This window comes from Lissotriton vulgaris, chromosome 10, assembly GCF_964263255.1.
Source record: "Lissotriton vulgaris chromosome 10, aLisVul1.2, whole genome shotgun sequence".
In the NCBI taxonomy this organism is placed as follows: domain Eukaryota; kingdom Metazoa; phylum Chordata; class Amphibia; order Caudata; family Salamandridae; genus Lissotriton; species Lissotriton vulgaris.
The window spans coordinates 942,199,039-942,211,498 of NC_141698.1; the positions used below are offsets into that span (position 1 = coordinate 942,199,039).

At 38.4% G+C, this 12,460-nt stretch overlaps 1 protein-coding gene across 1 annotated transcript in view; it reads left to right on the plus strand.

Annotated features, from left to right (window-relative positions):
• Positions 1–10,087, plus strand: part of LOC147689041 (pyruvate dehydrogenase (acetyl-transferring) kinase isozyme 2, mitochondrial-like) — a 40,238-nt gene extending 30,151 nt beyond the window's left edge. Inside the window, exons 8-11 of the mRNA XM_086941930.1 lie at positions 689–787; positions 2,280–2,390; positions 5,407–5,520; positions 8,941–10,087. Of these exons, the coding sequence (XP_086798056.1) occupies positions 689–787; positions 2,280–2,390; positions 5,407–5,520; positions 8,941–9,069 (453 nt within the window). The 3' untranslated portion in view covers positions 9,070–10,087. The remainder of the gene's footprint in view (positions 1–688; positions 788–2,279; positions 2,391–5,406; positions 5,521–8,940) is intronic.
• The last annotated feature ends 2,373 nt before the right edge of the window (positions 10,088–12,460 follow it).

Below are 12,460 nucleotides of genomic sequence, written 5' to 3' on the forward strand. Positions count from 1 at the left end.
AACTGCATGTCATGTGTGAGAAAGTGTGCAAGGAAAGCTCTAATCTAACCTCTTAGCGACCCTATACTGCTACTTTTACTGGTGTACCCTAGGACTGAATGAGCCCTACCTTCAGCTTTCCGAGTATTTTGAGTTACTTTTAAGGTAAATTATTTTTCTCTGCAAGGGATACAATTTTCTTTGTCCCTAGATCTCATCATAAAACCTCTATTCAAATCTTGTTCTAGCTGTGGGCAGAAAAATATTTTTGCTTATGGTCCACAAAAACTATGAATTTACTGCATTTATTCTACTCGCAAGGTTTCATGCTCTGATTAATGTATGGATGTCTTATCCAAAAATCTGAAGGACGGGAGAGGACGTTTGCACTAAATTTGTTGGATGATAAAAAGAAATACCTTCATCTAAGGTTCTAGACTTTCACTTTATTACTTTCATTCATTTAGCCTTACTCTCTCGATAATGCAAGTCTGGGAGATCTTTTACTGTCAGCTGTTCTGAATGAGAGCGAGTAAAGCTTCATGTGTGTAATGATGAATGTGACTGCAGTGACAAAAGAGCACCTTCATGCTGCCTGAATGTAATCGCTATGAATCCATGCCTACATTATTGGTTGTTTGTTTTGAATCCAACAATGCTCACATTAATGTATATATTACGGATAGTTTACTGTGTTTCCTTTCCTCAGAATTCAATGAGAGCAACAGTAGAAAGCCATGAAGACAGCCCCTCTCTTCCTTCGATCGAAGTCAATGTTGTTTTAGGAAAAGAAGATTTAACAATCAAGGTAACCCATTCCCTTTGTAGTTATAAATTAAATGAAAAAAAGTCTGCTTGAGTCGCATTTGAAATTCTACAGAACTTTTGTCACTATGAATTTCCCTACTATGTTACTGAGCTGAAAGCAGCACACCCAAGTGGATTCCACTTCAAATCCCTTTGCAGTGGGTGACATGGTGTTACAGCGCATGTCACAGTGTCTGAAGGTGATGTGATTCCAGCTATAACCTTGAAAGTTTGTAATGGAGAAGGGGAGCAGCCCAGCAAAAAATCAGGTGTAAGGGTACACCAGGTGTTTTGAATAGGTCTAGTGGGATGGCATCCTGAACAAGTCTTCTTTAAAATCCACTTGCAAAGGTATGAATATTCTAAATTGGGTTTGTTGAGAATCATGAATGCGTTGGTCAGTCTTGGACCTCTAACCAGGTAACTGAGTAGCAAGGTGACATGGTCTTGCTGTGCATGTGTTCCAGAAAGATGGTTGACTTTTAATAGATGTTTGCTGCTTAGATATAAGCCAATCTGACAAGTAGGTTCTTCATTCCCGTTCACAACTTTAAGAAGTCTTCTTTATGTCTTAATTTTTAAGAGAGTTTGTTCCAGAGTGAAATGATCTATATAGGAAAGGATCTACCTTTAAAATCTTGGAGTCAAAGGGTGGATAGATGGCAGATTTCTGTCTGGTTTGTTAATAATGCGGGAAAATGTTGGTATACATAGAGGCAGGGCCATGATGTACCTTCTGGAAGAGGCATTGATCATTTTGTGAACAGTTTTCAGAGCATGTGTCATGTGATCAGGACGTTTCAACAGAAAGCTCAATTGAGGTTAATGCTTCTGTTTTGTTTGCAATTTGGAAAGTTCGTTATCTTGGGAAACCCACTATATCTACCATTTCATTAGTAAAATCTAGCAATCACAACTGCAGGCACTTTGGGCAGTGTTGTGACACATGTATAACACTAGCTGTATCCCATGATATTGAACTCTTTACCAGCATTGGTAAGACTGAAGTATAACACATACTGGGCTGTCACCCCTTTAATTGGTTTTATAACTTTGACCCATTTGCCCATTGCCACTACTCTGCTGCTCTGAACCTGGATATTTTCTTGACATAATTATTTTTAATCCACCAAAGCTGTTCCATAATGTTTTGTGGTACATTACTAAATACTCTTCTGGAAGATATAGCCACATGACTGCATAATTGGGTACTCGTGGTCTCAGCAAAAATTTGTCGAGAGGCCCTGTGTTTTCACCTGTGACATGTGGTGTAGTCATACTTATTTTGTGGGCCATTCATGTGTAATATTGTTCAAATCTGTATTCAGCAATGAATGTGATGGATATATTCACTGTTTCAAATATTCGTGTTTACTACAACAAATACGTTTGTTAAAACACTACCGATTTGTAAGAAAATAAGCAGATTTGCAGCACCAGTTGCTAAATTTATACAGATTGCATTGAGTAACAAAGAAAACTGCCTTTTCTAGATTTCAGATAATGGAGGTGGGGTTCCTCTGAGGAAAATTGAGCGTCTCTTTAGCTACATGTATTCTACGGCTCCAAAACCAATGATGGACAACTCTCGAAACGCACCATTGGTAAGAAAGTTAAGAAGCTAATATGTGTTATTTGGCATGTGTATAGTGTATTTGCAAAAAGGAGGCCAACCGCTTGTATGGCATTGCAGTAGCTTTTGGTGTTGGTGGAGGGGTCACTTCCAACAAGTCTCACTAAAACTCTTCTCAGCTCTTGGTAGCTATTGCAAAGCAGCAGGAAGTTCTCCATTGAAATTCTTGTTAAGTTAAGGCAGTAAACAATTTTGAAGTCAAAAACACAAAACAATAGAAGTTCCAACACAATAAAAAAAAATATAGACAAAATCATTAGTTAACAAGACAACATAACAACTAGAACTGACTATGGGAAATCAGAGATATGGGCCTAGATGTATCAAGCCGTTTGCGAATCGCAAAGTTTGGGAATTGCAAACGATCTATTTGCATGTTTTGGCATGCATCAAAAATTCGCAAATTAAGGAATCGCAAAAATTTGCGATTCCTTATTTTGCCATAGCATTTAAGGAATCACAATTTTGCGATTCCTTAAATGCTATGTATGTAGCATTTTTCAATTGCGAATTTTGGTTAAGAAATCGCAAATTAACACCAACTTGTAGTTGATGTTAATTTGCAAATTCTTTTAAAAATGCACAATTTGGCATTTTTGAAGGTAGCATGTGACGCACATACATGCCCATAGGGCATGTATGTGCGCCATATGCACACACATGTACATTTCAGGGGTGCAGCAGGGTGTCCTTGAGACACCCCTGCACCCTTGAAATTATTCTCAATTTGCGATTAGCAAATTGCGAATCGCAAATTGAGATTAATTTCACAATCATTCCTATGGGCCTAGGAATGAATGGGAAATTATTCCTTAATTGCGAATTCGCAAATAAGGAAGATTAAGAAATCGCTAAAAAATAGCGATTTTTTACATACATCCCATTTTGCGATTTCTAAATAGCGATTCCTTAAAAATCACTATTTAGAAATCGCAAAATGGAATCTTGATACATCTGCCCCATGATATTTTAAAGTTGTAAGATCAAAGGACAAATGCACCTAGAAAAGGTGAGGCGCCATTGAAAACTATCAGTTCACATTTCTCCGAGACCCACATGCAATTTCAGACTGACTACAATGTAGTACAGTTCAGATACACAAAGCCTGGATGCCGCGGTCAAAGTAGAGCCTGAGTTAGAGTTTGGTGGATGGGTTACGCTGGAAAAGAAAAAACACCGGATACACCTTCCCCATTATTACAAATGCATTATTATTTTCTGTGGCACTTGTAAAAAGGGAGACAGGATATCCTCAACGTTTGTGAAAGAGTAACTCATTTGCCAAGCTCTGAATCAGGCCCATTGCCTTTTTCAGGAAGTCCAAATTTCCCAGCAGAATACGGTGCAAGGCTGAAGTCAGCAAGTGTCCCGCAGAGTTAGATAGGTCGTCGTTGAGCACCTGCTGAAGCCATTGTTTTTGGTGCCGAAAGCTCTGAACAGGACAGAGCTGTATTTTCGTTGCCACCGTGATCACTTCATTGCTGGGTCAGATTTGCTTCCTGACCACTTATGTTATCTAGCAATTTAATACCACAAAACCCCTAATAGTGTGGGATTGTCTCAGTCATACACAGAGATTTGTTTGTTTGGAGAGCGTGTGATAATGAGAAGTTTGACACTTTAACTCCTTTCATAATAGTGCAGTTAGCTGACAAACTAGGCTGGCTGCTATTTGTCCCTTGACATGGGGACCATTGACAGCCAAGTTTTAGTGCAGTTGTTCACCAGGGTTATATGTTGCGGTTACTCTTCATTCAAGCGTTATGCCAAGTACTGCAAAGTCATCTGTTTTATGTTTTAGAGGAAGAAGTCATCCTGTACACTGAGGCCCCACTAAGATGTGGCTGGAAATGGATCATTGTGAGAGTTTAGAATAGTTGATTCTTGTTTCTTGAAAGAAAGGGGATATTATAACTGTTTTGAATGCTCCAATTGTGCATTAACTGCACAGTCGACTTTGCTTTAAATTTTTATACATGTTTTCATATTAGCCCTGCTTACTGTTTAGTATTTTTTAGTTCCTTATTAGAGTAATGGGATATTTATGAGTCTTACAAAAACATCGGAAAGGGGCACAATATGTGCATTCATGTTTCCATGGCAGAACATAGCAACAGGAGTGCAGCAGGTTTTGAAATGTATTGATATTATTTGTCTATAACTGCAAAACGCATATCACACAGAACATCTTAGAAAGATGCACATGCATCCAGAGCAGCTTAGATATGATCTCATTGCTAACAACAGCAGTTCAATTGGACACGAGCAGGTCCTGGCACAAAGCTGCACACTTATGAATAATGTAATAATTGTTTTGAAAATTATTGAGTAAATTGGAGTGCAGGTTGAATTTACTGATTTATTTTAACAACGGCAGACACCGTGTATACATTCTCTGCAACACAATACATGAGACAAAACTCGTAACACCCTTTCAACAGAGTCAAGATAGGACAGTGAGTGACGATCATTGTTGCCAAATAACACCCACCACTTCCGACTGACTCGCACATGCTAAGGAATATACATACCAGATAACTCATGTGGCACCTAAACAACTTGGAAAGACCTCCAGCTACATCCATCAAACATTTTAACTCACGAACATTGAGAATGAAAATACCTGTACCTGAAACTAAAAGAATCATATGAACCACTAACAATACAGCTTTACAGGCCAAACCAGATACATGTCTGTGATGGAAGACTCAAAACCAAGTTCAAAGGGTACCTAAGCTCCACCTTAGCTGCCAGTGAACTATTCATAGAGCTTTAACATAAGACAATTGATATGAATGTAAACAGAGGTAACTTAAACATTGCATGCTTTTGGCTTTCTTATATAGGGAGTGCTTGTTTTCGCACAACTTAGTGCTTTCAATATGGCTTTTTTCAGAGAGCGGTAATTCTAAAATTAACATAAGTAAAGATGAAAGAATGTGCAATGGTGCACCTTCTCTGATGTAAGTAAGTTCTTTGTTTTTTAGGCTGGCTTTGGATATGGACTGCCAATTTCTCGCCTGTATGCCAGGTACTTCCAGGGTGATTTACAACTATACTCAATGGAAGGCTATGGAACAGATGCTGTGATCTACCTAAAGGTACGTTTACTTTCACACTTGTCCTAAAATAATATCTTCACTTGTCTTTAAGGACTGAGTACATGTCAACCTTCCATCCAGTAGAGAAGAACTAGCTGATTTTCTGAGCAATATTTCATGACAGTAGTGTCAAACTATTCTTTGTGATCCAACCTACTGCAGGAAGGAGGGACCACTTGTCTATGGATCATCAACTTCCTATAGGGAAGGGCTTGTTTATTCACTTTGTATCCACAGTGTTGATTATAGGAGCTAGTGCTCTTTTGGTCTGCAGTCTGTTGTCTGATGTGTGTACTTGGAGCTCAGGGATATATCATCTAGAGCAATCTTATGACCTGAAGTCTAGGGTAATCACACTACGCTGCCTTTTTGCAACACCCAAATTAACATCATACCTGATGTATTTCGGTTAGGAATAGCAGGTGCCATTTTGAAGTGAAGAAATATTTTCTCAGTTCAAAAGTTTGTCCACACACAGATATATAGGGAGTTTCGAAGCTTGAAACTGTAATTTGCTCAGTTTTTTTGTTTGACCAGTAGAAGATTTTGTTGTAGAATATGACTGAGTTCCTAACTTTAATTATTGCCAGCCTGCATGTCTATTTTTAAATGATTCACATTTAAATTCCCTCTGTCATAAATGATGAATATGAGTGAAAAATGTACAAGTAATTTGTTGTGGTTCAACTCATGTTCAATACTTGTATTCAACAACATTTGACTTGCAGTTAATTTGAATTGCCACTTTTGTGAAATTGTAACAACCCACTTCTATTATTGGACTAGATTTCAAATTTTGTAGATTCACCAAAAGTATCCCAGAAATCTGGATTTCCACGAGTAGTAGGAGCAACCTTTCGTCTCCGTCAGGAAAATAGGCTGCTACTGTAATAATCTGCTACTTTTTACACCCATGAAATATGGGGATGCCAGCCTTCTTTGGTGCAAAGTAGACATGGTAAACCACTGGGAAGGTTATTGAATATCAACAAAGATTTTACTTTATGCATGTTTTCTACCTTCCTAATAGTCATCTCCCGCCCTAAATCTCCAGGCGTTCTTAAAAACAGACAAGTTCCTGCTCTATTCCTAAGCATATGAATGTGATACACTTGTTACACTACCAGAATGTCTGTAACAGTAAGTCCTTGTAATATTTGTAAAAGACACACAATTGATGGACGGAATGCCGACCAAATCAAAACATTCACCTCCAGTCAAGAGATCTGGGTTAAATCCATCATTCTTTTGCTCACCATGCCACCCCAGTTTAGATCTGGCCATATGCAAATCAGTATTGACCCTGTGCCTCATGGGAACAGTCCAGCCCGATCTGCCAAGCCAGGTCCTCCCTGGACCAGTAACAAGCATCCTAGGACCGGTTTCGAGGTTTCGAGGTTTTACCCCTCTTCAGCCAGGATAGCTTGATTCCAGTGGCACAGTGAGCCCAGGACCCACGTCTGGGCATACCTGGCGCACTTAGGGCGAGAAAGCAAAAGACACACAATTGATGGACGGAATGCAGACCAAATCAAAACATTCACCCCCAGTTTGCACTTGTGATATTTGTGGCTACTGATGACATTTTTTGCAATCCTAAGTTAAACTTTCATTGACAAATGATTTTGTATATCCATCTCTGTGTATGCTCTGTGCATCTAAAGTTAGATTTAACTGGCATTATTTGGCTTTTTTTACACTTTTCTTTAAAGATTTAAGTACTTTGCAAATTACTCAATTATTGTGTTACGGTATGGAAAGCTGTGTCATAGGCAATTTTATTTTGCTCTTTTGGGCATTGGGATGTGGATTTTAGGATCCTTTGAACATTACAGTCTGGGTCGGTCATTACTAGTAACAGCATGTTTGACTGTAGTCCTTTGTAGGTAATCTTTAGTGAGACTGATGACTATACAGCAGTCAGATTTTCATATGAACATGGGCAAAATTTAGTACTAGAGGGGAAAGTAAGTTTAGATACTGAACATATGCGCAAGAAAAAAAATATTAACTACAGATGAGCCAGATGTTTATGCACAGTAGGTTACAATATTAAAATTGAATGAATACAACCAAAAAGTTTTTAACACAAGCCTGTCACATGTAGCTCATGGAGTTTGGTGCCAATAGTTGCCTGTTACGTACTTACACTTTCCTAGTGGTGAGAGCCACATATGTTGGAAAAAAAGGGCCAAACATGTGAGTGGTGTTTTCTGAGTGAGGAAAAGAAGTTTCAATATTTAAACAATTATTATAAATGATGTCCCTCCTAAGATGTAGATCATATTTAACTAATATCTAATGTTACTCAACTAGTGAGCCCTTTTGGTGGTTGGCAAAGTGCAAGCCATCTTCATTAAAACGATTAAATGGTACACAAGATGACAAAAGAGCACCAGGCAGCTGAATGTCTAATATCCTGCTTTTCTAATTAATGTAGTTTTCATAAGGAAACTGCACACATAAAGAGATTTCTTAACTTGATATGACCTGCACCTAAACGCCAATTTTACCTTTAATTGGCTGTGTACAATGACTATTTATTCGAAGATGGGCAATGTACTCTCCCATCAGCGGGGATTCCCAGCCAGCCTGAGCCTGATACTCTTAATGATGTTAGATGGGAGGGTCGAATCACTGTTGTTGGCATTGCTTTTTCTAAAAAGGTTTCTTTTACACTGTGGATCAGTCTCTTTCCCCTGGGCGGTTTTCTAGACAGACTCCTGTAATACCTGGTCAAATATTGCAGGTCACATGCTGAGTGTGCTTACAATTTTGATAAATTAAAAGAATGTTGCATGTTCGGTGTTCTGAGATCTTGATTGAAAGATGTATTGCCATCTTTGCATTACTGACCCCACCTTAATTAGTAGTTTCTTCTGATTTCCCTTCCTTCATAAGCATTGTATGACACATTCATTGTTTTGGCATGCTGTACACTGGAATGGTCTTTAACTGAACCAAAACTTTGGTGTCAGGTGTCATGCTCAAGAGTAACAGCATTGGGCTCATGTTTACCCCTGACTGTGCAAACTGAGTGAAGAAATGTTTTATTAGCAGGGGGCACATCAGATTCCACTGATGGCTTCAATCAGTAGCTGCCCCCAGGGTATTGGAGGAGTCTTTGTGAGCAGTAGGCCTACATTTGATTCTCTGTGGCACCAGGCATTGGCCGTTAGAGCTAGGAGAGACTCCTTTAAGACCTGTGTTGGCTCAGTGCTATCTGCTAGTACCTCTCTATATTCCTACGACTTGTATGAGGCAGAATTAAGAGTGTTGCCTTCTCCTGTATGCGTATGTAAGAAACATTGAGATGCTATAATTGGCTGATCTGATTTTGATATCTTAACAGTATGCTGATATTTGTATGTTGCCTATGCAATACGAGCATGCTAATTTGTTTTTGGGTTTTGTTTGCAGGCGCTATCAACAGACTCAGTAGAAAGACTTCCTGTTTTTAATAAATCTGCCTGGAAACATTACCAATCGAGTCCTGAAGCTGACGACTGGTGCATCCCCAGTAGGGAGCCAAAGAATCTTGCAAGGTAGAACAGACCACTCCTGGGACACAAAGTGCCAAGAAACTGGAAAGGGAACAAACCGCTTTTCACAACAGACCTTTGCCTGAAACTGTTACGCTGTCGTAATCAATCGGGCGGAGCAACACTGCCCGAGAGCTGGCCAGATAAGCGACAAGGCAAACGTGGGAACCACAATGGTACGGTAAATGGAAAGAAGAAATTTGGAGCAAAATCTCACCGTGTCTTCATTGAAAGGCTCTTTTGGCAATCTCCGTCACAGAACTTGTGTGATGCACTACTAGCAGATATGAATATTGATGCCATTTTCATCGGTTTATGATTTTCTTCTTTGTGGAAATGAGTGCCATCAAGCTACCATTGACCCCAACTATAAAGACACATGGGATGACCACATCCTTCCCTTGGGCCATTAATGAGCTCATTCAAGACTGTGGTCGCGTGAAATATTTTTGTTTGAACCATGAAGTATGTTACATAAGTGCAGATTTTTAAAAGCCGCAATTCCAATGATAGCAAAACATATTTTGTCATATTGCCTGATATTTTAATAGTTCACTCTTTCAGAAGTAAAAAAAATACATATGTGTATTATGTAAGTAAGTAAATGCGTGTAGAAATATAGCAATAAATACATGAGGCAAATGAGTAATATAAACTGCCATACCACTCTAAAAAAGTATTTTCATTTTCCTGTATTATGTAGGTTAGTAATGACTGCTCAACAATTCCAATAAGTTGATATATGGGGATTGTTAGGAAGACCTTTCCAAAACAACATTTCAACCATTTCAGTCTGCAGCAAGATCACCCCTGATTTACCATATTTTATGCAAATCAATGTGCGAGCAATTGATGCATTAAAATGATAAACTTGCTTGATTTTATGGACTATCCGCAGCACTTATATAGGACATATGTGTTGTATGTTAAAAAATATATGCCATAGTGATGGGAATTTTATGGCGCGTATGTTTTTGTTTCAAAGAAAGTAAATGCACCAAATAAATTATTATTGTATTACTGCAGTGCAGTTGTTTTCTACAGAGCTAATGTACTCATAATGTATGATTGGCATGAACGTTAAAATCATATTCTCTCTTTTAGTAGACAACAGCCTCAGTTTCTGCTAAATTGCTGTTCTATCAAAACCATTACCTCACTTGAATGATATTCTTAACAGAAGCGTTTATTGAACAAAGACAGTAGCTCACCTTTTCCATACATTTCAAGGGTTGGATTTAGCTCAGTCTGTTATAATGTGCAGATTGCCGTGCTCCGTAATCAGTATTGCATTAGTTTGCATTATATTTTTATGTCATTGTAAAATGTTAACACTGATCCATTCACCATCTCGTATCTTTTCTTTGCGCTTTTTTACTGTATGTGCTTTGTGTTTTATTTTTAAATCTTTACGGCATTAAGCTTATCTCGGAAATTATATGTTGTGATACATTTTAAAATTGTGAATTTGTGTCATAGAATTGCTTGTCCGCACTACTGTCTTTTGTAGATCCCCTGATTTCAAAAGTAGACCCTTTCATTATAACATTTTACTTCTCATGCATTCTGTCTCCACTGTTTGGAAAAATACATCAGCCTTTTTCAATGGTTTACCTTCCACCCTTTTCAACTGAAGAGTAGAGAAGAATCCTGCTCACAAATGTACTACTACCTCAGCACATGCTTGCAACTGCCCGAGAAGGAAGCTCTGAAAGTATTTATAGATTGATGCAAGTTAACACATCAACGTTACATAAAAGCCTTAGAAAGGTGATATAACCAGTAAACTTACGTCTAAATTGATGCACTTATGACTTGGTTAGCATCATAAAATGATTAAGATTAGTCATGGAAATAAGTTTATGCTGAGTTAAAAATAGTTCTAAGCATGCTTGTTCTTTACCACTGGAGAGTCGAGTAAGTGATCAACAAAATAGTGCGGGAGTCGGTAAAATGCCACTGGTTGGTACTAAAGTAGCAACAACCTTTATTTACCTGGTGAGCAGCCTATTGTGCTGTTGAAGCATAGCAATACTCAAGAAAAAATGTTCAATGCCACAATTGCTCAGCATGCACAAATGGGAATTTTACAGCAACAAAGAATGTTTGTTATGTTATATTGATTTGCATAGCGTACTGATCACCCGAGAGGGTATCCAAGTGTTAAGGCAGGTGTGTAGGTTTGTTGTCTCCAATGTGCATATACGAAGAGCCAGGTTTTCAGCTTCTTGCAGAACCCAAGAAGTGAGGAGGAAGCTCTGATGTGTTAAAGAAAAGTAAACTAAACGCTTCAGAAGACACCATGTTATTTGAGTGCCATTTGCAGGTAATCGTGACTTAACAGACACAATATTGCACTAAATAACTCCATCTCAAAATATAAAAGATCTAGTCAGCTATATGCATGTGAATGTGGATTAACTGGCAGCACCAGGCACAGCACAATCTTGAAGGTGGCCAGCATGGTTTCAAATGAGAGACATTGGAGTCTTTGTTTTGGGAAGAAGATAATTTAAAGTGTAAAGAAGGTAGATAGATGTAAACGTATTTTATTCTATTTCATTAAAAGGAGCATGAAGGTTGCCCTAGAGAGGACTGATTAAAGGATACTCATATAGATTCATCAAAGTCCCATTTTGCGAGTCTGTAATAGCGATTATTAAGGAATCGCTATTACAGACTCGCAAAACGGGATTAATTTACAAATCGCAATTTATTTTGCGACTCCTACAGCTTCCTTATTTGCGATTAGCTAATTGCTAATCGCAAATAAGGAATAACTCCCCATTCATTCCTATGGGCCGCCCATAGGAATGAATGGGAAGACATATCAATGTGCGATTCTCAATTAGCGATTCACATTTTGAGTTTGCGATTTTAAGGGTGCAGGGGTGTCCAATGGACACCCTGTTGCACCCCTATAATGATATTGGACGCTGGTGTTACGCACACACATGTCTCAAGGACATGTGTGTGTGTGTAACATACAACTTAGAAAAATGCACTTAAGTGCATTTTTCTAAGTTTCTGCTTTTTACCATGAGGTTTGATTTCGCGGTAAATAGCGGCCCAAAATTGCGAATTCGCAATTTTTAAATGTTTCATGAATAGCATTTAAGGAATCTCTAATTGAGATTCCTTAAATGAGATCGCAATTTGAGAAATCGCAATTATTTGCGATTTTTCAAATAGTGAGTTCATGATCCATTGATGAATTCCAAATGCCATTTTTGCGGGCGCAAACGGCCGAATTTTGCGATTCGCACCGTTTGTGCTCGCAAAAATGCTTGATGAATCTAAGCCATGATCCTTTATTTGCGAGGCATTCCTACGGTGAACCACATCTATAACAATAGTAACAATTATTTAACAGGTCAGCAGTGATTACATTAGAGCAA